Raw genomic sequence first — 27136 nt, forward strand, 5'->3', positions numbered from 1 at the left:
TTTTGCACAAATGTATAAATGTTTTATTGAATTCCTTTGCTATAAAAGTGCACTTTCCAACATCCGTCAAGTACCTATGATATACCATTGCCAGCTCACAACTATGACCCTCAGCCAAAAATTGATGTCAATTTCAACGTTGCCAATCATGTCTTCCACTCATGTCACACTCTAAAGGTTTTGCTGCATGTGTGGTGTAAATTACTTGTGGTACCTGTAGACACTTTTTTTATAATCCTTCATAAACATGAGAATTAGATGGGTTTGCCATTTTGCATCATCTGTCACAAATGCAACTACTAAATAATGAGAATTAATATTAAAAACCGTTTAATAACATCACAAATTTTTGGCTGCATTTCATTACTTCAAAAGGTGTACCAATAGTTTTAATATGCTGAATTTTGAAAAAATTTCCAAAAACTTTTTGGCGCAAATAATCACAGTCAAGATGGAAATTCAAGACGAATGGTCTTAATTAATTCCTGCTCATAAAAGATAACAATATATCATACTGCTACCATAATAATAGCATGTAGAAGAAATAAGTTATTTTTAAAGCCCAAAAACTTAGTGTTCACATTAAATTGTTGGAAATAATTTCCCTATCATATAATGTACAGCATAGAAGTATGGAAGGTATTTCTCTTGATCCCCTAACATAATGTTAACTACGTGCCATTAAGGTAAAGGTACCAATGAATGGAAAAAGTAATTTAGTGCATATTGAGCAACAGAAAGAAGCTCCATAGAAGTGTTGTCCCAAGAGAGAGAGATGGGAGTGGGAGGAGCAATGTGTCATGGGGAAAGAGGAGAAGGTGCTCGCTCGGTGAAAATATCACTCAAGGGTCCAAAACAAACACACTCAGGAGAATACAGGCTGATTTATGTCAACCATACATAAAAGTGCTAACTTTCCTGATGGATGGTGCAAAAGTTTTGGTGTCTATTGATCTTGGGTGGCATTACGAACTTCGTGTTTCACTTATGAATAATGACAAAAACATCACATGCATCTTAAAGCACACTGTCACAGCTACTACAGATGTATATGTATAATTGTGTACATTAGGTATATACACAGTATACTCACTATATATACAGTATTTGTGGAGGGGTGCAAACCATTAGACTCCCATCACCAGTCCATACTCGTGCAGGAGAGTGTACTCGATACAAAAATAGTGAAGGTTAATACAATATAACTCAATTTCTTTTAATATGTTCAATTTGAGTAGCTTACTCGAATGTTGTGCCATCAAATAAATTTATAATGTAAGGTGTTTACAATTATATATTGTAGAAATACATATAAAAAAGGAAACACATGGAGAAAATTATTTTTTATAGCTAGTGGATACATATACATATAGACAGCTATCTTGTGAACAGTTATGTAGTGCATGCACGCCTTCTGTGCTTTCAAATCCAGAAACACAGAACAAATTATGCACGGTAAATTCAAAATTATGTTTTTATTGGAATTTTTTTAAATTGTTAATTTTGTATTATAGAAAAAATTTTATATACATGATTCTACTTTTAACTGATTAATAAAACAATTCATTAGAAATTCTTCCTTACATTCAAAAATGCTCACGTTATTTCAAGTTTTCACTTCTGTCGGCACTCCCGGAGTGCAGCTTTTTTTTCACAGAAAATACAGTCAACAAATTTTTATGAAAAACATTTTTGCATAGCAGCAATGCATTGCATTCTCTCTACGAGTAATTATTTGGTGTATGTAATACAGGTACAACCCAAAACTCAATAACAAATGCTTGAAGGCATAGGCCAGGATACTTAGATTGGTGCCGTCCATATTTGGCTCTGCCTTTTTTAACAAAGTATTTTCTCAGATGGAAAATTATTGAGAAACATTTGCAGCTAAAGTACGTTTGGGGGTGAGGGGAGGGGTTAAAGCAAGTGGAGGAAAAAACCCTTTGCACTGGTATCCCCCATTTGTTGAGCCCTAGATAGTAGCAGTGAACTAGTACTGCTACTGTCAAGAGTTAGACATGCGAGCAAAATAGGGATTCACAAATGTACACACAAGTATCCTTTGCATAACATGGTTTTCATCATAACACAACTGGGCCTCAAAGATTGATCTCGCATGCATTAGTCAAAGCAATCTTCCTGCTTGCCCTTAACTGCAGGAGCTGACTGAACAATCATTCTACCTCATCATAAGCATTAAAGAAAGATGCAACATCATTTACCTCAACGTATTCCAGAATTCATTGACTTGAAAAACGATAATAATCATTTCAATCGAGTGATTATAATACCATATCAACTGTATGGAGGGGCATGGACGTACATAAATTTAGGGTGCATACTAACCATGGAATCGTCAGGGAAATAAAAATCGCGGCTGAAATTCAGGGAAATTAGATTATGGTCAAGGAAAAACTTCAGAGGCATGGGAAAAAGGTGAAAATATTTATTGAATTTTCCAGAGCATTGCATCGCTCCAACAACAAGGTGGGCATTTTGTTTTGTATGATTTAGAAAAAGAGAGGGAAGAAGGCAAAGAGGAGGTAAACGGGACAAAATTTTGTGGATATAAGGGCCAAGAGGGATCGGATAGCAACTAAGAAGAAGGCTGCAGAATTAGGTGCAACAACCAGATTTCTGCAATATGAAATGGCAAGTCAATGGTAATTTTAGCTTTTGTGATGATTTGCACAATTTTAAACGATATCAGATTTTTAAGCAATGACTGTGTAGATTTTTCTATTTCTTTTGATTTTCAATTTTGACTGGAATATATACAATAATATATCATTGTGCTACCATAACAATAGCACATCAAATAAATACGTTAATTTTCAGGGTCTCTAAAAGTCAATGTTCACATTGAATCGCTGGGCATAGTTTCCTAGTAAAGTGGTGTCCTCCATTTTTAGAGTAAAATAATTTTTTCCGCAAAATACCTTGATGAATCTTTTTAGTTAGTCTCTATTTCCGAGTGCTTTGCTATTGATATAAAGTCAGGCATATGAAAAGAATTGCACCTGAAATCAGGGAAGTTGAAAATGGAAAGTTGTGTGTGTGAGCCCTGTACATAATTCACAAATTCAAAACTGAAAAATAGAATCTTTAACACAGTGTTAACTGACTCTAAGCACATATGACACTTTCCATGCCTCAAAAGCCAACTTAGAAGTAACACTGAAGAAAATTGTATCAAAATCCAAGTAGTATTATGTTTTACTCTTCAGAAATGCTAGGCAATATGTAGTTTCATAGTTAATTTTTTTCAATATCAATTCAGGAAAGGGTCAGCCACCCTGCTCAAACGAGTACATATCTCAGGAGTTGATTTGGCCCTTTCAGCTCAGATGGGAAAACTGGGAAAGTAAAAGGGCAACGATGGGTAATGTTAGGTTTGGCAACATGGCTATTAGACTGACAAAGTTAACACAACAGATAGCTGAGAGAGACTGAATTTCCAAAGGCGTAAGCCATACCATGCACCATCATCATCTGATTGGTTGTGGGAAAGGCATTTGCTGAGAAACGTTCTTCCCCCACTCACTTGATCACATGAAATGATTTGCAAGTATAAATCTTGACAAGGATCTACTTACTCTGTACACTATGAAAATTGCAAGATGTACAATATAAGTACGATTTGATGCTTTCCCAGCAATGAATCTTTCTTGCAATTCCAACTGGGTTAGGCTTTCGATTCCACCAGACATTTCAATGGAATATCATGCTCAGAGCTGAATGATGACGAGTGCTGTCAAGAGTGGATGAGGCACTGTTGAAGATGTTGCTAGGACTTTGGCAGAGACCAATGGTTTAAACCTGAGCAATGCATGGGATCCCATTTTAAATATGGTACGAAATGGCTCCTCTAACAGCAACTGCCTTACCCACACACAATGACCCCATCCATTACGTGAGCCCTTTGCATCAAGCAGCCCAGAGGACCAAAGAAAGAAGAAAGTATGTACTGGTGGAGAGCCCAACCTGGTGAAAAAAGATTCATCGCAATTAAATCTCAAAGAAGTAATACGCCGAAGAAAAGGAAAATACAGCGGGTTGTTCAGGGTTGATGCGGAAGGTATTTAAGCGGTCAAAATCTCGACTCCATCATTTGTGATGAGGATGGTGTGCTCAAACTGTGCTGATCTGCTATTGTCCACAGTCAATGCTGTCCACCCATCCTCGAGAATGACGACTTCTTGGGAGCCTTGGCCAATGACTGGCTCAACAGTGAATGTCATACCCTCTTCCATTTTGCCAGGATAATCATTATCTGAAGCAAGAAAACCAGAAAACTAAATGAATCATCAGCACTTCCATTTTTTCCGATATAATGAAAGGAAATTCCACTTAGTCTTAACTGGGCAAGCTAAAAGATGGGCAGGGAGGCCGAGAAGGAAAGTCAGAGCACAAAGTAAATTAACACTTGAATAGAAAACAAAAGAGTACACAAGCACTCACACTTGTCACAGATTAGCAAATGGATGGAGTTTCAAGGATTGGGCTCAACCACATTCATGCTAAGGTTTGCCAAGTGCTTTCCACTTATGCCAATGATTCACTCACACCAATTTAACTACCAAAAATACAAAAGAAGAATCACACTTGAGGCTGATCTATCACAAGGTCATTAGAATGGATTTCATTCGCATAATCATATTCTACTTTCATTCCCACCATCATGACTATGTTCCAAAGCACTGAATGAAACACATACAGTCGGATTCAAAAGTATTGCAACGAATTTAGTGTCACTACTTTCGCTGCAGTTTGGAAAATTGCTTTCGGTATTTTCTATGGTACCTGTAGGAGGGAAATTTAAACAACAATAACCCACCTCCCACAATATTTTTATTACAATATCATTAATGGGAAATGTATGTGGGATATGTGAAATGTTCAATGCCACATAAATTGTGCAGCTCATGCTATATTATAAATCCACCTCCAGAATTTCAATTTACTTTCTCTTGTAAATTATCCAATCCATTAAAGCATATTTTCCTACAATTAATGCTGAGTTTTTTGATGAGAGATAGCAAACATTAAATACATATATGTAACATATCCACTGCAATATAGCAGCAAATAATGCCACTGCATGTTAAAATTCATTTTGAATTAGTGACACTAGAGGACCAGTTCATTCCATTGCATGACTTATGAAAGCTCTTAATGAAACAACATTGGAATCAGTGAGTAACTTGGCCTTGTGGTTAAGCAGAACATTTGGAAAGCGGTGGAAATATGACTGTGCTGGTTCAAATCTCTCTGGAATAATTTTTTTTTCAGATACAAGGCATGGCATTAACATATTTTTCTTATCCACTTTAACACATATTAATTACTACTGTCTTTATAAAATTTTGAATGGGGAATATTAATATTTTGTTCTCTGCGGAAATCTTCATTCGTTTTTATCGAAATCTCAATGCACGAATTATATGGAAAATATTTCAGTCAGGTATTCTTCTCCATCGAGTCCTTTTTCGTATAACTTGCATGTTCTATTGTTTTCAATAATATGTAGACATTCACAAGACCCACTTAATTGATGGTTAAAAGATTGGCACATGAAGCCACCTGCATCCTTTGCCTTGACGGCACCAAGAGCCAACGAGGAAAGACGCAGATGCGACTGAGCTACCGAACGTGTAGTCAAACTCCAGGAGCAAATGTCCGATCAAAATTAAGATTAGCAGATGGAATGCACTGAGGTAATTCACGTCCTTGCAGACATCAAGCCGTCGGAGTGTTTTCTTTCGGGCTCCATGGAGAGGTTTTTCCTGTTTAGATTCATATTTGGACACACCATTTACCTCTTCCTAATGAGAGCCTCCATGGCCGAGTAGGTTTATACTGAGCGAGGTATTGGCAGTATAGTCTTGGGAGGGATGGAGTCCCATGAAATCATACTTTTTTTAATTTTTTTAAAAGACGTCCTCTCAACGTCAACATATATTTTCAAATACATAGATATATTGTACACCTAATTTTCTTTTCCATTGATTTATTTTTCATGCCTAATTACATTAAATGCACATTTTTAAACCATAAATTTGTATTATATATTAACTATTTTTAGTACTTTGTCTAATTATTGCCTGATTCTTCTTTAGAATTTAAATAAGTATGAAGAGGTGTAGCTCCCCATCTTTTGAGCCCCACTTTTTGAACTTGATTTTTAAAGTTTTATTTTAATCTTTACATTGCTGTCCATATTACCATATTAACTTTTTTCTAAGCAAAAATTGTATCATCCACTCCTTAGGGAAAGAAAAAACCCTTGGTGGCACCTGCTAATGTGGCAGCAAATTTCCTTGCCATTTTGCGCAAACATTAATTTTTTTAATTTTAATAAGTTGCTAGCCTTCGTATTTCTAAATGATGCCAGGAAAGGTCCCTAAAAAGTTATTAAGCAAAGAAGCAGATGTTGCATCAAAAGAATTATAAGTAGTGAAGATAATTTTTATTTTGCATGTCTATTTACGTAACATTTGCCAACATAAATGATATCTTTATCACAGGGTTCCCACTCTAACTACATTATAAAATTCACGGTTTTTTCCAGGTTTTCACGGTCAAAATGTCGTCAAACTCACGGTCTGTTGATGAGCCATTTTAGCCAGAAATATTGATCACGAAACGATCACCGGCCGAACGTTAACTAAGAATTTATCAAACGCGACAGACGTCGTGAAAGCACTGAAAGTGCCATCTCTTATGACGTCACCTACTTATAGTTAGCAAAATTCAGGGCCAGCTAGCGGTTGTGAGTGGGAAAACGGAGGAAGCAGGTGTGTAGGGAGTGAAGAAGAGTCTGATTTTTTGCCAGACTTAAATAACACCTTGGTTACCGATCTTCCAATCACAGGCGTTAAGGTCAATGTATCGTCATGGCACAAGGACCAATAATTGCACTTCGAATGTACGTGTGCAGGCATCTGCGTGGACAGTGACTGTGCGTGACTGACCTTGTAACATGATCGACATATCGATTCTTCTTTTGATCCATCAGTCGTAGGTCTATAATCAAGATTGAGGGATTTTAAAGGTTTTATGACGAAATTCACGGCTATTTCCAGGTTTTTTTTCACGGTAGACGAAATTCACTGCTTTTTCACGGTTTTAAGGTTTTCACGGTTGAGTGGGAATCCTGTTATCATGACTTCAGTTCATGATCTGACTCTCTTTGTAAATTATTCAGTAGCCAGAATACCTGCTCATTTTCATCTCTCTACGTGCGCGTAGTACTCAGCAAGCCACCTGAAAGGTTTCTTACAGCAGGCATTCACAAACCTGCAAACATTATATAATACTATGCATTTAACTTGTCCTTTAACGAAATCTAGCAAGACAATGTATCTTAATCCCTGCAGTGAAAATGAGCTGTACACCTATCTTGTGAGGGTAGGGAAGAAAAACTCATCAGATATAGATGGAGTCCCTGGTAAACTTATCAAAGATTCTCAGAGCTTAATCCTAACTCCTCTACTGTTCCTGATTAATCAATCTCTCTCTGATGGTATATATCCTGAAGCCTTAAAGGAATCCAAGGTTGTCCCAGTCCTTAAGAACAAAACTGATAAACATACAGTGAGTAATTATAGGCCAATATCCATAATTCCCCAGTTTGGAAAAGTATTTGAGTATGTCTATTGTAAAAGATTAATTGACTATCTAGAAAGCCAAAACCTCCTATCCAGCAATCAATTTGGATTTCGAAAAGGGAAATCAACTGAACAAGCCCTCTTTGATGCAATTAATTATATTTTAAATGAAATAAACTTAAAAAACAAAGTAATGGGGATATATTTTGACCTAAGTAAGGCTTTTGATATGGTAGACCATGATATGCTCCTGACAAAATGTGAGCTGCTGGGCATAAGAGGTGTTGCTCTAAATTGGCTAAAGACATACTTAACTAATCGAAGACAGAAGGTTGTTCTCAATAATGCTGGTAATTTCTCTTACTCATCTTCAAAACAAGTTGCTAAAGGAGTGCCACAGGGGTCAGTGCTTGGCCCAGTACTCTTCTTAATATTTATAAATGACCTCCCCATGAATTTAACATCTAAGCACAATAAATGTGTCTTATATGCTGATGATGTGAGTGTTATGAATTCCCATAAAGAATTGAATAATCTGTATCACTCTGGTGAACTGGCGATTAAGGCAATGAATGACTGGTGTACCAGGAATGGCATGATCCTCAATAATGACAAAACACAAATGATTTTTTCAAAGAATGTTGTTGAAAGTTGCAGTATTGCAGTTGCAGTATTGCAACAATTTAATTCTTTTAATTTCTGAAAATTTTCTGCCTCCTCATCAACATTTCCTAGCCTTTATCTAGTCAACTGAGATAATTGATCACTCGACAAATTATGCTTTAGAAAGATATAAGAATGTACTTTAAGTCAATACATTACACATGACGATAATGTTGTAACTTATTACGAAAATAAATTATAAAAATTATTAATGCACGAAATTTCTGAAATTTAAATTTTCCTGCGTTCAAATATATAACATGCATGGGTTGGTATCTCAGTCAGCGATTGAATTTAATATTAGCGGTTGGTACGTTTAAGGGGTAAGACGTATAGTGAGAGAAATGAGGAGAAGTTGGGTGTTGGCCTCTTTCATCATCATCATTGGTCAACAATCCTAGGATTGGTTTGACGCAGCTCTCCACTCTATTCTCCTATCTGCTAATCTTTTCACACCTACGTATTTCTTCTCTTTCACATCTCTCTTTACTTGTTCCATATATTTTGCTCGAGGTCTTCCTTTTCCATTCTTGCCTTCCACCTGTCCTTCGACGATTGTCTTCATCAGGCCATCATGTCTCAAGATGTGGCCTATAAGGTTGTTCCGTCTTCTTATCAAGGTTTTCATGAGGCTTCTCTTCTCTCCTACTCTTCTTAGGACTTCCTCGTTACTAAATTATTACCTCTTATAAATAATTGGCCTCTTTAAGATTCGTATAAATAGCCGTGCAGCATACGCTGGAATCACTTCACCTGGGCCTCCGGGCTCACCACCCTCCCCAAAGGGGGGGGAGGACTGAGGACTTTGTTGGAATCACCAGTTGCAGTTCGGGTAAGTGCCTACTCTTCCTAATGAAGTACTGGTGGAACTTATCCACCTATCTAGAGCTAAGCTCTTCTAGCTATGCTCTTAAAGCTATGCTCATCAAGCATGCTACATAGCAACCTATGGCTAAATAGGTTGAGAATAATGTACTTTAACAGCTCTGTGAGCTACGTGAAGCAGCTAAGTGAATGCTATAAAATACTTGACCTATACTCAAATAGGTTGAGAAAAATATATAGCTTGGGTACTTCAATCCCAGCCCGTGTTAAGGATAGTGGAAATGATTCCTTGATCTCCCCTTAACGTTGACCAATACTATCAACCATAGAATAACCCATATCAAGCCATGGTGTAGCCATGGTCTAGTCTGAAAATTTTCTCCTAGGATTTGGAATAACATAAAAAATCGTTTTTTTTTTTTTGCATTTATTTTTGCATTTTTTATATTTTCCCAAAACCGAGGAGAAAATTTTAAGGTTACACTATTGATGAAATAAGACACAAGAATCAATCATTAGAGTTAATTTTTATTTCAATTTTCAATTTTTATAACATTATGTATCCGTGTCAAGGTAAATAGAGAATTTCTCTTCAAAGTAGTTGTATTCACTTATCTCCTTTTTTGATAGTTTAAAATATTTTGGGAGGAAGAGTTACCCCTTCCTCTCATCGAACAGAAAATGTGCTACAATACATTCTCCGTATTGTGTGTGAATCATCTCCAAACTTTCCACCGGATATCTCGTATGTTTAACTAACTTCTCCTTCTTCACACACAAATTTTCCTCCTGACATCTCCTCAGCACTGCAAACACCAGTGAGATGATGGAGGATGATCATCCGGCAGTGGAGGTAGATGTTGCTGCTCTGCTGCTTCCCTTACGCGACACCACGGTCGTGTAAGTCGGTTCATGTTAGGTACCAGCAGCGGCGGTGGCAGTCTTCGGTTTAGTATTCATGGTCTATAAAATAAAGCATAAGTTTGAATGTAATATTTAATCTCAATAAGTATTTTTTAAGAATTATGATATTATTCTTTTTACTTGAAACGTGATGTATTGTCAATTCATTAAATCTATATGTCCCTCACATCAATCATATTAATAATAATATTCTCTTACTTACAATTTAGAAGGCTGAAACTACGGTGATTGCAGGAATCAACAGCGGCAATGGCAGGAGTCAACTGCAAGGTGTACGACGACGGTGAGGACAATTGCAGGCTGGAACTGTGGCGAAAGCAGGCTTGGAGTTGCAGTGACGACGGTCTAAGGCAAACTGCAAGGTGTACGACGACGGTGAGGACAATTGCAGGCTGGAACTGTGGCGAAAGCAGGCTTGGAGTTGCGGTGACGACGGTCTAAGGCAAACTGCAAGGTGTACGACGACGGTGAGGACAACTGCAGGCTGGAACTGTGGCGAAAGCAGGCTTGGAGTTGCAGTGACGACGGTCTAAGGCAAACTGCAAGGTGTACGACGACGGTGAGGACGACGGTAAGATGGTGTGATGCAACCTCGAAAAGGATCGTCTTATATACAAAATCTTCGGGCAACTCACACCACACTTCAGCCTCATCCCACTCCCCTGTTCGGGGTAAGGTAAGTGCTATTTCATTTTTTATCTCAAGTCCGATTCTCCTTGGAGCGTATGTTAACCTTTCAAGCAAAGCGTCCTCAGCCAGTTAGCCTTGAGCTTTTTCACATCACGTACACCTGCTTGACTCTCCTTGAATTATACTCGTCCTCAATTTCTCCTTGGAGCGTGTGTTCACTTTAGCTTTGAAAATTCCTTCTTTAAATTTATAATCATTTTCTCGCGTCAGCCACCTGCTTGTCTATGGTCCGTGTAACACACAGGTTTAGCACCATCAACACAATCACTTTGGGTTCTTATTCCTCCCTTTGAGTAGAATTGAGGCTGGTAGCACTTGTACACATCCAGCCAGATGATTGGGCGCTGCTCGTTCGCCAGGCGCCGCTTCCCTGGAACAGTAATGTCATCCTGATGAGTTTTATTAAATCCCTTTCTCATTCGGGAAGCCGGAGAAAGTCACCTTCTGTCCGACCAATTCAAATGCCTTTCTCTGGTGTCGGAACACGCAGTAGTAAACTGCGTTAAAAAGTACCGAGAGCACAAAATCTGCGCCCCGATGAGGGATGTAGACGATGAAAGTATCCGAATCTGGCTGCTTCTCCACCAAGAGATTGGTGTACTCAAGGCGGGCCTCGGGATCTCTTTGCAGAGCGACGGTTCTGCAGGCCATGTCGACGTTGAATGAGCTCGCATCCACCTCTACTCTCTTATATATGGTAGGTTTCCCACACCACTTCAACCTTGGCAAGTTCGTCGACTTAGTGGGGGTGGGTTGGGCGGAGAGTCTAGACGTTCAAGGTCAAGGGTGAGTGGGATGAGTGGGGTCAACGACTCCCCCAGAATGCCCATTTCTATGCTACTCATGTTCCGTTCCGGTACACAAAAATCATTCACACAAACAGACATTAACTTGCACCAATTAATGTATTGTGAAAACGGGCCTTTATTTCTATACTCTTAAAAATATGAATTTTAATGCATTCCTAAAACAAATTGTTCCAGAGCTGTTTTATGTAGGCAATATGGAACCCTATAATTTGAAGAAATTCAAAGAATTATGAATAGACACAGGATCTTCTTAAAGCTCTCAACATTTTTTCTACTGGAAAATGTATGTATGCATCTATCACCCTTACTGCAGTGACATTCTTTAATTTTCAGGGCAGCTTCCCTTTGAAAAGGAGACCTATATGGTGACTGAGATGGACTCTGAAGGCATTTCTTCTTTCCTCGATTCATGGAATGAGGGGGAAACGCATATGGAGAACGGGTCTGAGGATGAGGAAGAAGAAAACATGAGGGAGGGAGGCAATAGTTATTGCCAATCCGTCCCTTTGGTCCCTTTCTCTGGAGCCAGTGGTTTCACTCTTCCACGGCCCTAACCACGCCCTCTACCCTCGAGTCTTCCACCCCTCCCTCTCCCATCCCAACTCCCTCTCCTTCTCCCTTGCCCAACCCCAAAACCTCAACAGCCTCTTGAACACGCAGCATTGTGTGGGTTGATTACCCTCCTAATACCCCTTTTCTGGAAAATAGTGACCTAAACGTTCAGCTGGTGGGGGACAGGCTGCAATATTATATTGATCTCCTATTTACAGATAGGTTTTTTTCCAAGCCAGTTGTTGAGGAGACAAATGCTTTTACACAGGAACTCTTTTTAGGGGTTCTCCGAAGGATCTTGCCTGAGGTACTGGAAAACCATATCAGCGAAGAAGTATTCCAGGTACTTGCCTACCTTTGTATCTTAATCTAGGGAAAACTACTACGCTTATAACATTCATCTTCCACAATAAATTGCCAATATTAATGTAGATTAATTAAATTAATTAAAAGACTTGTAACACATTCTGTGCTGAATAAATTTGTGGAAATGTGCAAGAGTATGTATTAAAATGATGGTTACCCTCCACTGAATGAAGCCTGAATCTGTCAACATTTGATATGCCTTAGGGATTTACCAAGTTCTAACAAACCAGATTTGGAAAATTTACCTCATCAATTTTTGATTGAGGAGTTGTGACTGAAGATTCAATTACTACATATACTTATGAGAAATTGAGCAGGAGTGAAAGAACACCAATTATGGAAACATGTTAAAGTGATGACTCACACGTGTGATAGATGTCAGGTGGTCCATGGAAATAGCTGCCAATGCCATGCCCAATAAATGCTGGAATTATGGTCACTCCATTCTTCCTCGCTATGCATTCAATTGTATTACCTAAACGAGATACAAAGAGGCATGTGAATTAGCTAAGTAAGGGATAACATTTCATTATGTATCTATTTCACATCTAGAGCAAGTTCCATCCAGCGGATGCAAGTAAAGCCACGGTCCTTTTGGTGCCTCTCGTTAAGAGCAGCTGACACTGCGTTCCTCCTCACCCTAACTGGTTCAAGCACAAGTGATCAAAACTGCTATTCACCCGCTCCAAATACCAACCTGCCCTCTTTAACACGTACATTAGGTTGGTCACAAAATACCAATGTTTGCTTTCTTCCAAAGTAAGTGAACTTCTAAAAGTGGACAAATGGTCGAAAAATAATACAGACGAAATTGATTGCTTGAGGCGTAACTTTGTGAATGCAATTCATTATGAAAAATGAAAAAGATCAAAAGCACAAAGTTTCTTTTTCATTTTTCAAAATAAAGACGAAGGTGCAACTCAACATGACACGGTCTGCCTCACTGAGGTTAGGGGCTGGAAAAATGTGAGTTTTAGCAAATTTAGAAATTGAAGTTTTTCAAACATTAAATGAAAAGCATTTGAAGTTGAAATTTAGCTAACATGTCATTAAATGGCAATTTTATTTTCTTTATTCTTCGTACAATTCACATTTTTGATGCCACTGATAGATTTGGCTTGATTACACTGATGGATTTCAAACTTATCATTTGCAAAGAAAAAAAGGAATGCAATTGATACGGTTATTAGGCGACTTCTACTCAGTTACTCAGGGTTAATACCAACTTTCCATTTTTGATTTCACTGACTTATTCCTGATTTCTTGTCTGAATGGTTTTTTCATATTCCAGGCTTCACATCAACGGCAAAGCACTGGTATATGTATAAAGACTTTGACAAAAATACAGCAAGTTATGTACATTTGGAAAAAAAATATTTATTCCCAGGGTGTAACCTATTCTGGTTGATATTCAAAAATAAAATCAAATACAAAATCTATGCAGCCTTGCTTAGAAATCTGAGATTGCTGAAAATCATTGAAAAAAAAAACAAAAATTACCATTGACTAGCTTTCGTCATGGAAAACTGGTCACCATTCACACACATTACTGCCACCGCCTCAGTTGCTAACTTAGCCCTCTTCTAGGTCTTGAAGTCAGCTGCGTTGATCACCTCGTCTTGGCCGTCTCTCTCCCTCTGTTTCTGAATGTGTCACCCCCTGACTCCACAGCAATGCTGCTGCCGTTCAAAAACAATTTTCTCTTTTTGCTGCACCACTGGGGTTTCACCACAATCTCATTTCCATCACTTCCACAAATGATTTTTACTTCCCATTCATTTACCATGCTATTTACCAACTCTGTTGGCAGTCAATTCTCGAACACCTAGTTCACAATTATCCAGAAAGCATGTCATCTATGTGATTTTTCTAAATAAATCTTGAAGAATATTCTGCAGGCAACAACAATGCAACTCTAAAAAAGTTCCATGAAGCACAATAAAAGTCATCTACATATGAACATGTTTGAATCGTAAATATTTTCCACATTACAAAGAAAAATATCCAAATTCTGGCCACATCCATTAGCATGGTGTCACAATCTCCACCACGATGTCTGCGCCTAGCCGAACAGCTGACGGAAAATTTTCAGTTCCGGGGTATTTCCACGATTTGCAGTGCGCCCACGAAAACAGGTCTTGGCATCCTACTCCCCTCACCCCTCCCCTACTCTCCCCCCTTCTGCGATCTCTCCCGACCATGCGATGTGCGCGTATGAACGGCCTCTTGCTCTCTAGACGCCGACTGAGTAGGTCCTCTCCGCTACGCCTCTCGTTCCGCCCGTCTAGTTAAGTCCCGTCCCTCCGCCCACTCTTCAGTTTCCTCGGGTCAATCTTCTCTGCATTTCTTGATGTGCAATGTTCTCATTGCAGGGTTCCTTTTTCGGGCCGAGAGTTTCTCATTCTCTCGTAAGACGTACTCCACCATGTGGCGGTAGAGAGAGAGGGTACTCTTCCTCTCCCAAGTGTGGGTGACAGCAGCAGAATTTTCTTTGTGAAATGACAGAGGAGTCATATTTCGTTTATTCTTTTTATCTTACTAAGTGTAGTAAGTTAATGTTGCCGGAGAGTGTGGCCCATATGTGTGTGATAAGCTATATGACACTACCTGAATGAAGGCAAAATTTTGGAATGGTGAAATTCTTTGTTAATCTCAGAATGACTGTGAAGAATCATTAAATCTTTATGGTAATTAATCTTGTGTCTGTTCAAATCCATCTTGCCAAAAGAGACAGAGACGTACTTTCACTTGGTGGTGCATCCTATGTATGCATCTGGCGCCCAATAAAAAAAAAACTATCTTTGGGGAACCACCCCATCTCTACCATCGGTGGTGCGTTCACCGAGAATGAGCAATGCCTGGGCAACAGACCATTCAAGTTTGTAACTCGTGTTTCCAACAATGTGGGAATGCGTCACAATGGATAACTAAGTTGTTTTCTTAAGGCTACGATATATTCAATAAGGATACGAAAATTCACCTACAGAACCTTGGAGGTTACCGGTAAAAAAAATATGAGTGATGGAAAGGTGCGAAGATGGTTAAGAGATTTCAAAGCTGAGCAAAAAAATGTTTATAAAGAGGAATGGGTGGGCAACACTTGATGCCCATGGATGATTAATGTAGAAAGTTAACAAAAAAGGATAACACGAGCCACCACTGGCTGGTTTTAAGACTAAATAGTCTCTCCAATTTGATGAAGATATGAATATACTTACCGATATTGCAAAAGTATTCACCAGGTCGACAGATTGCGATGGCTCCTTCAAGGCACTTCTGAGCAGCAGACACCAGGTGGCGCCCAGCATCGTCCACAGAGCCAATCAGGAAAGTAGAGGAGCAGTCGCCGTGGAAGCCATTCAAAAACACCTGTGGGATCAATTGAGTGAGCCACCATTACGATTCTCTCATTCATGAGCAATCAAATTCTCTTGTGTTTCCAGCCAAGAAATAAAATCCATCTTGTCTGATGTTCACCACATTCATCGTCCTTCATGTGCATTGGGAATGGGATACATACATACTTTGCTGAGAATTAGGAATGTGACAGACAGAAGTGGCTGGCGCTCACATGCTGAACAGCAGCAGTATATTCAATTTTTTTTCAACAAAATACATTGCGTCCTTTATGAATACAATTAGAGTGACTTTTCTTTACTGATCATTTTTTTCTGAAATAGATTTTTATTTGTTTTAAGTTAGTCCCCGGAGTATCTTCAAGATCTGTATTTTTAGCATCTTTGAAGTCACTATAAATATTATCAATTCGTTAATTACCATGTATTACCAATATGCTCGCTGTGACATGGGTAAAAATATTGAGTTATCAATGCCAGAAATAAAATAAGTTTCCAACAAGGATGCAATACCACTTCACCGTCGCTTTCTCCATGAGAGCAAAAAATATATGCTTTCTCTTCCTTAATTTATACTTGAATACATCTTTTTTTTTCTGCTAATGCAATTGGTATGGCAGTACTCTGTTAAGAAATGTTTTAGTTCCTTTTTCAAATGAAATTCCCAACAGCAGTTTTTCATGTAAAAACTTACGAAGCATAAAATATCTATACCAAAAATTAATTTAATAATATTTTGTTATTATGTTCCTTCTATAAAATGGTACAGAGTAATTATTTGATAGGCATCGATGAACAATAGGAGTCAATAATTTTGGCTCCCTTCAGGTCGTACACGGTATGGTGCACGTTGTTGCCAATGTTAGAATGGGTTTGAATACAAACTATGTTTGCATTAAAGTTAATAAGTTCATATATATTACTTGTATTCGTGAATATGTTTACTTTGGCATACAAATGAGCACAATCAAATCAGAATTGTATACAAACAGCTAATGTTTTCCACAGAGTAAGTCGCCGTAAATACGTAATCTCTTGCATTTTTAAATTATTTCACCAAAAAAGTTGCCCTCTTCTTACCACATGGGCTACAAGGAAGAAGAAAATAAATTTAAGAACTGAAGAGAAAAGGTGTAGCAGCATAAATTGTAATTCCATTGCTTAATAGAAAATTATTTATGTCCTAGATCTTAAGTTAGAAAATGATGCCTTTCCGATGTTGATGGTGACTAGAACTGCCTGGTTTGTTACGTTATTTTTTTGCAAAATTCAAATGAAAAAAAATTAAATGTTTGAGAGTAACTGTTAGATTCTGGAGAAAATTCTATTCTATAAAAAAATTTGCATATCTCTGAGGAAAAGTCCAGTGCAAGCTTATATTCCAACGACTTCTATCCCAATTACATAAAATGTTCTTCAGGCAGTTCCAATTCAAAGGAAATATAAGATTATTTTGATAAAAGAAATAAGCATTTGTCATTGTGATTTCATTCTAATTTCAATTTACCAGAAGTCATTCACTCGCTACCCAAGAAAATGTGACATCAATTGAAACTAATGCGCAATTTTTTTGGTTCATAAAGTTTCATTGATAATGATGAAACTGAGAGCGAAATTGTCTTACAAACCACGGGTCTAACGAGAGATGAGAGACAAATAGGACAGCAGGAAAATATGCATCAAATTATTGCATTTTTATGCAGCAAAATACCAAAATTGCAGAGACTGCAATTACGCGAGTGCAGAATCCTTGTCTCATTCTTGCATCCTGTTGCCTCTTTCAAAATTATGGAGCCTTGAATCATTGACATACTGTGCAAATGATACACTGTTTAAGTTTTAAAAAATAAGACACACAAACCTAGTCCTAAAATATTTTATCTATTTTTAAGTTTATAAAAAACTGACACTCATTCCACTGAAAACTTAGACCTTATATGCAGGATTTACCAATTCGATAATGCTGCTACATCATTTGCATTATAACTTGGTCATGCAAGTTTTCGTCTCAATTGTTCACATAGCCAAAAATGATGACAGATGTAGCAAAATTCCATTTTAGGTATTGTAGAGTGCAAATGTGGGTTGAAAGAAACCGATTTCCGAGATATTTTGTTTGCAATTGACAAAGTCACGTATCTTAGAATTAATATCATTTTTTATGACTTAAGCAAACATATTGCCAAGCATTATGCATAGAAGAAGTTATCCATGGATTCTTGACTTGCATGTCAAAAAACACTTCAATTAGAAAAAATTGAAAATTTTGGTAATAGGACACAGGTGTAAACGTGCACGCTGGTGCATGATGCGTCATCTATGACATGAGATGAACTATCAAGAATTAAAATTGTTTTTACATAATTTTAGGCACTGTAACTAATAAATTTGAGACTAATAAATCGATAAAAAAATAAATATTGAGACAAATAAATCTAGAGCTAAGCTTTTATGTAATTGAACTCATTCTTCATATAAAATTTAAGCGAGATTTCACCAATGAGAGGAAACTTTTACTCTCCAGATGAAATGAGGTATTAGGGTACAATGCAGTACTGAAGCGGATATAAACTGACCGAGATCTTTTGAAGCAATCCTCCCCACTGAGAATAAATCGGCATTTCCGATTGTAAATGCATGAAGTACATTGCCATGCATGTAATGTGGGAGATGCAGTGGAAATACATCTTGGCTGTATTGAAATATGACTTTTTGTGATTACATCGGAACAAAATATTCATGGAAAAACATCATCATGGTACGGCAGTATTCTAGCAATAAGGTCATGTCCTGTTGAATAGTATGTTGTGTTTTGCGTGTCTACCGTGAATCAATTCCTGTCCCAGAGCATGCTGTTGAACTAGACCGAAATTAGGCTCCAAAGCATGTATCGCACACAAAAGTGACCCTCATGCAAGGGACGCTGACTTAAAAAATCCCACTCTGCAGCTACAGGCGAACTGAAGGCAACAGATTCCGTGCCAGTGCCGTCCCCCTTCCCCTGCCTCTCCTCCTGCTTGCTGAGACTCGCTCAGTGGCTGAAGGTGAAGCATACGGGAGAATGCTGCCGCCGAGGAGAAGCAAAAATAGTGTGCATTGGTTCGGATGGATTGACTTAGTGTCGCTACTATGAGGAGTACATTTAAGTAGAATGTAGCAATATGGAGATAAGGGATTCTTGTTTAAAATGAATGCAAACGATTTTGGACACCATCGTCATACACGCCGTAGCAGGCAATTAATTTTACTGAAATTAGTATTTTTCAGTGGTCAATATTGAAGTGTGATTAATGAGAAATTAAAAATGGTGACACTTATTTCAAGTATCGATGTTTATTCTTTGGAAATAAGGATTAAAATGTTATGAGGATAGAATAACAGATGCCTCAGATGAATCCACCCAGATGTCTGCAGCGTAGTTTTTGACTGAGGTATACAGGAGCCTTAAGAGCCCATTAAAGTTCCATAAATGTTTAATGTCAATCGGTAAATTTGTACATTTTGTTATCACAGGCTGCCAGAATATTAATTTTAGGTATACCGGGACTAGCCACGGAGATAACTTTCATGGGAGTCACTTGCAATGCCCAAATTGTGCAAAAAATCCACGAAGAAACAAATTATTCGCCCTTGTGTGGGATTTGAACCCAGATTTCCAGTCTGGATTTTTCCCACAATTTATGCATTGCGGATGACTTCCTTAAGAGTTATCGTTAAGATTGGTGCCCATGCAATGCCACTCCATGTGATATAACAGGGATCTAGATTCTATGCGAGTAGTCACGAGTTTTACATTGTCTGAGATTATCAATGCATTCATGTGGCACAGACCTCAGGGAAAAATGTCTTAATAATCACCTATAAAAATTGCCTATGGTTGGAAAGTTTCCTTCCTTTGATAGGGTATTAATAATCCTTATTTAACCCAAGCGCTACCTGCTAGCAGCCTGCATCCTATCGGTGCTCATAGCCTCGCACCACAGTGGCCTCACACAGCGGTGGCTGGAATCAGAATGATGTCACAAGGGCTTTTCCCAGCATTCATACTTACCCATCGCATTTTCGCATGCTTGAAAATTTTCACTTTTCATTTAAAAGCGAAAAATAGATATCGCCATTTAAAAATTATCTAAAAGCGTGAAATACGTACTCCATGAGTAATAATCTTTCGATTTAGGCGATTAAAGAAAATTTAAACCACCTTATTATAAAGTTTAACAAAACATACAATAACTTAAAGTAATTGTGACTTAATGATGAAAAAGACATTTATGATTATGGATTATGATTACTATATTTATAATTATCTGATACACTTAATTTTAGCAAGAATGAGATAGTATAGAAGTTTTGTAAGTATGAAATATGAATTTATTTAAAAGCATATATACAGAAATTCCACATACTCCAATGGCTTCCTATGGTCATTGTCTTGTTCATGTGACAGCCTTTCTTTCGTTACAACTTATATGAATGAGGCCTACACTACAGCCTCTCTCTTTCATAGCCCATGATGAACGATAATTCATTTTCTCGTCCAGGATGCTTGACTTCGGGCACAATTGATTAATATTTAAACAATACAGGACTTCCCAAAAGGAATCGTTATTAAGTAAGTGAAGCAGCAAATAACTATTAGCAAAAATCATTCCTATGATTGTAGATCAATGATGATCACCATGAGCATCACTCAGCTAGCCTAATGTATTTTTAGCCATGAACTCAAACCCCTCAAAATCTTAATTAAATTACTCTGGGGAATAATTTTTAACTTATTTTCTGTTGAATTCAATTTTTGAGCTGGTTTATAGGGTGAAATAGGCATGCTGATTTTTTATTTACTTATCTTCATCGTCTCCAAAACAGCTAATTTCAAGGCCTTTTACAAAGGGGGAAATAATGTGTACCAAAGACTATGACACGCAACCATGCCCTGGGTAAGGACAACTAACCCAGGTAGGACTCGAACCCACGACCTTCAGTTTGACAGGCGAGGACTTACCCATCTGCCACCTAGGCCGGCAAAACTGTAGTTAACTTTCTTCTGCCACGTCAAGTTCTTTCACAGTTCCTTGTGTGATTGTGACCACTCTGCTTGATTGAGCATTGGTCACAGGAGGCATCATTGCTCTCCAATAGGGTGGTTTCCTATTATTTTTTTATTGCCTAGATCGAAAGATTATTACTCCTGAAGTACGTATTTCACGCTTTTAGATTTTTAAATGACAATATCTATTTTTCGCGATTAAATGAAAAGTGAAAATTTTCAAGCGCACGAAAATGCGACGCGTAAGTAAGAATCATGGGATAAAGTCCGTGTGACGCATTTCTGGTTCCCCCTCCCGCCTTGTGAGGTGACCTTGGGCGAGGCTTTGAGCGCTGATACGACGCAGGATGCTAGCGGGTAGCTGAGTACCACGCTATCTGGTAGCGCTTGGCTTAATTAAGGTTTATTAATACCTTATCAAACGAAGAAAACTTTCCGACCTTAGCCAGTTTTAATAGGTTATTATTAAGACATGTTTCCCTGAGCTCTGTGCCTCTTGCATGCATTGGTAACCTCAGACGATGTATAACTCCTATCCTCTCGTGTAGAAACTAGGTCCCTGTGACGTCACGTGGAGTGGCATCGCATGGGCGCCAATCTGGCCTTTTTCAAATGAGGATAAAATTTGGCCCTTGCCATTCGTCTAAACCGGTATTTCTAAAACCAAATAATTTGTATATTATGAATACACTAATGGTGGGTAACGAATCGCGATCAATGAATTTCGTTTTCTTCGATGAAGGAAACTAACCTATTGGCTGACATTAACCCTTTACGACTGTTGCTGGATGACTGCCCAGATAAAAATAAACTCCTCCATTGTGGGGAGGTCTACCCTCCAATGAGGGTAAGGGAAGGATAGGTGTACCCTTCCTATACCGGTCAGCAGGGGTAGATGAAGGGTATTTTAGAACATTGGTGGGTAGGCCCTATCCTTCCTGGAGTGTAGGGGAAGGGTAGGACTAATATAAAATCTAAAAATCCATAAATTAACATGAAAATTTAAAAAACATCGCTAAGCAACTAAATAAAACGAATGGGGATGAGTTGTAACAGTGATTTCTAAATTAAATAGTACAGAAAAAAAATTAGCCTTCACATGGTCTTGAACCCAGAACTTAAATATTAGAGGATGATGAAGTAGCACCTTAAAAACCTCGGCTATCGAGGTACTTGAGAGGTGGTGCTTCTCAACGGGACTTATACTACCAAATCTTTAGATGAGATTCGCACCCAGGCTTATGTGGAAGAAAGCTGTGACCTTTTTCTACCATACCTATTTCTTTTCAGAAAATAACATCAGCATTCAAATATGTACCAAACATCACTCCCACGATGTCTCATTGTCAGCCACACAGATAGGTTACATCCTAAAAATGTGAATGAAAGAACTTCTAAATAAGCTTTTTTCACACAATTATAGAAACTATTGTGTACAGTGGCATAGCCAGGAATTTTCTTTGTGGGGTCCAAACCAGGTGGGGAAATTTTTGAAAAACAGAATACAGTAGACTCTGGTTAATTGGGACATATCGGGACTTGTGCACTTTGTCCCAATTAAGCGGCTGCTCCAATTAGACGAACTCTCTTGTATATTGGCATAAAAAACTTTGAAAAGGTAGAAAGAAGAGTAAATAATGTTTATAATGCAACATAGGTTTATTAAAATATTAATTCAATCAATAAACCAGCGAGTTTAGTTAATTTATTATCATTTTTAAGGATTACAACATTTTTGTTAAAAATATTTTTCACAGCCTCGGGTGACGCTGAATGAATGTATTTTACTAAGTACCATTAAAGAAAAGTCCTATCCTATTGCTGATAGTAAAACAACAAAAGCTTTCAAAATAGGGCAAGAATAGGTACATTTGTGAAAAATAAGAGTAAATCAAAGGATGAAAATATAAAAAAATAGTATCCTGAAAACAAAAAATTTTAATTTCGCCGCGAGTATGGAGTCTATGTCACCGACTCATGACCCAACAAAGCGGCATGCTGTCCCAATTAAGCGGAGAATACTCTGGGATATTTTTCTATTGGGTTCTGTTCTTCAAGATCTGCCCCAATTAAGCGGCTGCCCCAAGTAACCGGTGGACCCACTAAACGGAATCTACTGTACTAAGTAATGGGTTTTAAACTAATTCAAACACTTTTTCATAATCGAAAAAACTTCAATAGTTAAAGAAATATTTTTTAAATTCAACATTGTGTTTTTATATTTGGGGGGGGTGGGGGGGGGGTTCGGACCTCCCGGGACCCCACCCCTGGCTACGCCACTGAATATGTATATTATTGCTTTCCTTAGGGGAATTTTAAAGGTAAGTTGTGCAGCCCGTCTATCTATGCTTTCAAAGACTGCTTATGTTCTTGTACAGAACTCAATACTCATTAGCACGTGAAAGTAGCTGAGGAGACACTTTCAGAATGTTTTCCTCAGCAATAAACAATAAATGATAAGTCCCAAGGAAAGGTAGACGAAGGATATTCCTACACTTCCCTTACCCTTAATGGTGGGTAGAGGAAGGGTAGACGGATGGTAAGGGAAGGAGTTCCAAGGAAGGGTAGATGAAGGATAGTCCTACCCTTCCCTTACCCTCCTTGGAGTGTAGGGCGTGGGTTGTGCAAGGGTACTCAAGTAAAAATTTCTCCCTTGCAACTTGACTGAAACTGGGCTGAAACTACCTTGAAACACACTGCCTTGCTTCTATGCTGAAACTGCATTGAAATTGAAACAAACCAGTGGAGTTTGGGAGAGGGATGGCAGTGCAGTAGCAGTGCAATTAAGAACTCCAGCTACTCCAATGAAACTCCCTTGGCTGACTAAACTGAAACTCCCTTGGCTAGCTACACTGAAACTCCCTTGGCCACTAACTAGACTTAAACTCCCTTGTATGCCAGGCTAAAACTCCCTTGTTTGGCTGAATACATTTCCCCTACCCAATCCATTAAAATTCCCTTGTTAAATCATATGAAACACAGTCAATTAACAACTTGCGCAACCCAGCCAACAGTGGATGATCACATAACAGATTTCTCCCACAATTTTGCATGCATGATAAGAGATAAAGGGTGGATAGGTGATTGCGATCAACAATAGTTATTATAACTGCAATTACCACAACATTTTTCAAGACACAATTTATTAGAACATGAAAATACATCAATAAATTAATAACTGTTAAAAGCACATACAAAAATATTCCAAATGAAAGAAGTCATGGAAGTTAGATGCTCCTGAAAAAGAGAAGAAACATGACTGATGAGAGTCACAAACGACTTAACTCAAAATCAAATTAGCAAAATTGCACATGAAAAACTCTCCTTTACTTGGCTTATTAGTTATATGGTGCATTAATGTGAACCATTCAAATTATAGAAAGCAAAACTTAAATTATCACTGAGGAAGCATGCGCTTTGCATCATAGTTAAATGAAAAACGAAGCGATGACTCGTTACTTAGGCTATGTGTGAACTCCAAACGAAAACCACGTAAGATTCCAAAACATTCAGCAGTAACTAATAAGTATAAGCAGTAAATATACAGTGCACTATAGCGAAACATACCCGCATTCCTTATTTCTTCGAAAGCCCGCTCGAGCTCACCGAGTCCGGTCCTCCGCAGGATGACTAACGGACGGCGCGGCATCCGCGGCATTGATGACCGGTCGGTGTATTATCCTCCTCGTCCGGGGTATCCATGAGGCAGGAAAAGTGGACGGCAGTCGCCAACGCGTTGAAAGAAGAATTCGTTATTGGCTGCATGACCCCCGAAAAAGGAGCTTGAAATCCTTAAACGTGCCTGGATTAAAACACGAATTCAATGTCAACGTTCTCATGGCTAAACATGAAACGAATAAACATGCCATCAGAGAAGTTAAAAAGCTTACCTCCAATTATGACTGCAGTCACCACCACCGACCTCGTTCTCCCCTTCACCTTAATTTCGAATAATTCTTGCCGTTAACAAACGTCGAAGTACCGGGAAAATATTTATGCCATCAATCTTTTCATGCTAAAACCCACGCTCACCTCGCTCCTAGCAACTTGAGAGAAATAACGGCAACCGACAGCTTGACGCGCGGGAAAAGGTATACGTGTTGCCAAAAGCTAAATTAAAAAAAATACATTGCCGCTGAAAACAGGGGTCGCGTATATGTCCGGTAGAAGGATTCCGTATGTTGGCAAATCTTACGATGGGTAGCACACGCGCAGCTAGGGAGAAGCAGTTCAAATTCATGAGGGAGAGGGGATACCCAAATGCTGCAGCAGCTCTGTGGCAGGGCAGTTAAGACATTCGGCAAGAGAGATTCAGTGGAGTTATTAAGTTGGCCTGGCCTTTGAGCCTACTGTCCAGCTCAGTGCCAGTAGAGCTCATGTGCAGCAAGGGAGAAGCAGTTCAAATCCATGAGGGAGAGGGGATACCCAATGCTGCCGCAGCTCTGTGGCAAGGCAGTAAAGACATGCGGCAAGAGAGACGCAGTGGTGTCATAAATTCGGCCTGGCCTGAGCCTATTGTCCAGTTCAGTATCAGTGGGGCACATATGCAGCAAGGGAGAAGCAGTTCAAATTCAATGGACTTTCAAGGGAGAATGGCATCAGAGTTTCAGTAGAGTGCTCTTTTTCTTGTTGAGGACAAGGCAGTGCAGTGCAGTGACAAGGTTGTTTCAAGGCAGTTTGAGCGCATTCAGTGGAGTTTCAGACCAGAATCAGCTCTGTTTCAAGGGAGAAATTTTTACTTAAGTAACTACCCACCATGAAGGCTACTACCCTTTCTTTACCCACCATGGAGGAGTTTATTTTTATCAGGGTGACGCCGTAGGAGGCCAGCGACAGGTGCATAGTTGTATAGTTATCCAGGAGATATTATAGTGAAATGCAGCCTGAACTTTGCTTAATTAGGAGCTCAAATGTTGAGCGGGTTGCATACACTGACATTTTTTTTAATACTGAATACCTTCAATTATAACTAACGTGGATAACTAAAATTTAGAAAACTTTTAAGGTCGAAAAAAATGCTGCCGACATCAATCCAATACTTACCAATATTGCTTTATAAGAAGACAGAGAGTAAAAAAAATAAATACTACCGTAATATCAACATTTACAATGTCTCCATCTTCCAGAGGTCGGTCATCTGGGATGCCATGGCACGCTACGTTGTTGACAGAGGTGCACACCGACTTAGGGAATCCACGGTAGTGTAAGGGAGACGGGTAAGCATTATTTTCAATCGCCAAGGTATGTACCAAATTATCCACTTCATCGGTCGTAATTCCAACCTAGAATAAAAAATACGAATAGCTCAACATTTCATCGACTATTAAACTGAATTGCAGAGGTAAAAGATAACTTTTCATTTACAACAAAGCGTTTACACAAAAATAACCTACAGTGACAAAATTTTCGACAGCTTTCAAGATTTCTTTGGCCAGTTTACACGAATCCCGAAGTTTATCTATCATTTCTCTGGTCTTTATTTCAGGTTTCCCATATTCTTGCTGGGACAGCTCGATATTATGATACACCGGCCGAATAATATGAGGAGGTACCTCTCTCCCCGGGGTTACGTATCCAGGTTGAACGACACTGTACCTACCAAAGCTCGACCTGGCAAGAAAATCGGACTCAAATCAATGTTATTTAAATTCAAGCTTTCATGAATAAATAGTGCCAACACAACTTACTTATTGGCCCTGTTCCATAGATTTCGACAGGATACATGACCGATGGGTGACAATTTCGCTGAACCAAAGAGTAATTTTAACGGTGCACGAAATATCACAGAAACAGCATTCAAATTCATTACCTAAAAGCCTTTCCCAACGATTGCGATTTGCGTCTACCGTAGAATCTTGCAATCACACCGAATCTCACGCGATTTCGTAGCGCGGATGTTTATCATCATCCACTTTCTTCGGGTGTAAACAAGCAGCAAAAACTATTACAATTTCGAGTTCACTAGTACCACAAAATATTCCCTATACAAGCATTTGACTTGGCATGTTACTTTGATACCAAAGCCTTCTCTGTTCGGTATACGTATGCACTCTCATACCTCAAACAAACATTGTGAATTTACATGTTCATCCGTATTCCTTCTTTAATCTGTTGCGCTTTTGCGACGAATTGCCTTCAACTATTCATCAGTCTCCAACCTCTCCGCCATAGAGTTTAAATTACTATTTGTGTACAGTATTTATGCTCTCCGCTACTACCCTCACCACCACCGCGGGGACTGCCACAACCCTCGTCACCACCGCACTGAACAACCCCTTTCCTCCCACCAACCTG

The 27136-nt window shown here is 38.6% G+C and overlaps 1 protein-coding gene across 4 annotated transcripts; it reads right to left on the reverse strand.

The window, feature by feature from the left end:
* On the reverse strand, positions 1–27087 carry LOC124165800 (methionine aminopeptidase 1D, mitochondrial). 4 transcript variants are annotated; one of them, XR_006866324.1, is made up of 7 exons: positions 26530–27087; positions 26236–26452; positions 25933–26124; positions 15658–15808; positions 12804–12914; positions 10225–11082; positions 9607–10061 (listed from the first exon to the last, which is right to left on the reverse strand). XR_006866324.1 is itself a non-coding variant. In XM_046543321.1 (6 exons), the coding sequence occupies exons 1-6, from the start codon at positions 26646–26648 to the stop codon at positions 4083–4085; spliced, it is 963 nt and encodes a 320-aa protein (XP_046399277.1). In that variant the 5' UTR covers positions 26649–27077; the 3' UTR covers positions 1–4082. The 4 variants fall into 4 exon arrangements, 3 of the variants coding, with proteins under 3 accessions (XP_046399277.1, XP_046399276.1, XP_046399279.1); XM_046543321.1 differs by lacking the exons at positions 9607–10061; positions 10225–11082 and adding an exon at positions 1–4273 and having other exon boundaries at positions 25951–26124; positions 26530–27077; XM_046543320.1 differs by lacking the exons at positions 9607–10061; positions 10225–11082 and adding an exon at positions 1–4273 and having other exon boundaries at positions 26530–27075.
* Positions 27088–27136: the final 49 nt, after the last annotated feature.

The sequence above is a fragment of the Ischnura elegans genome, chromosome 9, assembly GCF_921293095.1.
Source record: "Ischnura elegans chromosome 9, ioIscEleg1.1, whole genome shotgun sequence".
In the NCBI taxonomy this organism is placed as follows: Eukaryota; Metazoa; Arthropoda; class Insecta; order Odonata; family Coenagrionidae; genus Ischnura; species Ischnura elegans.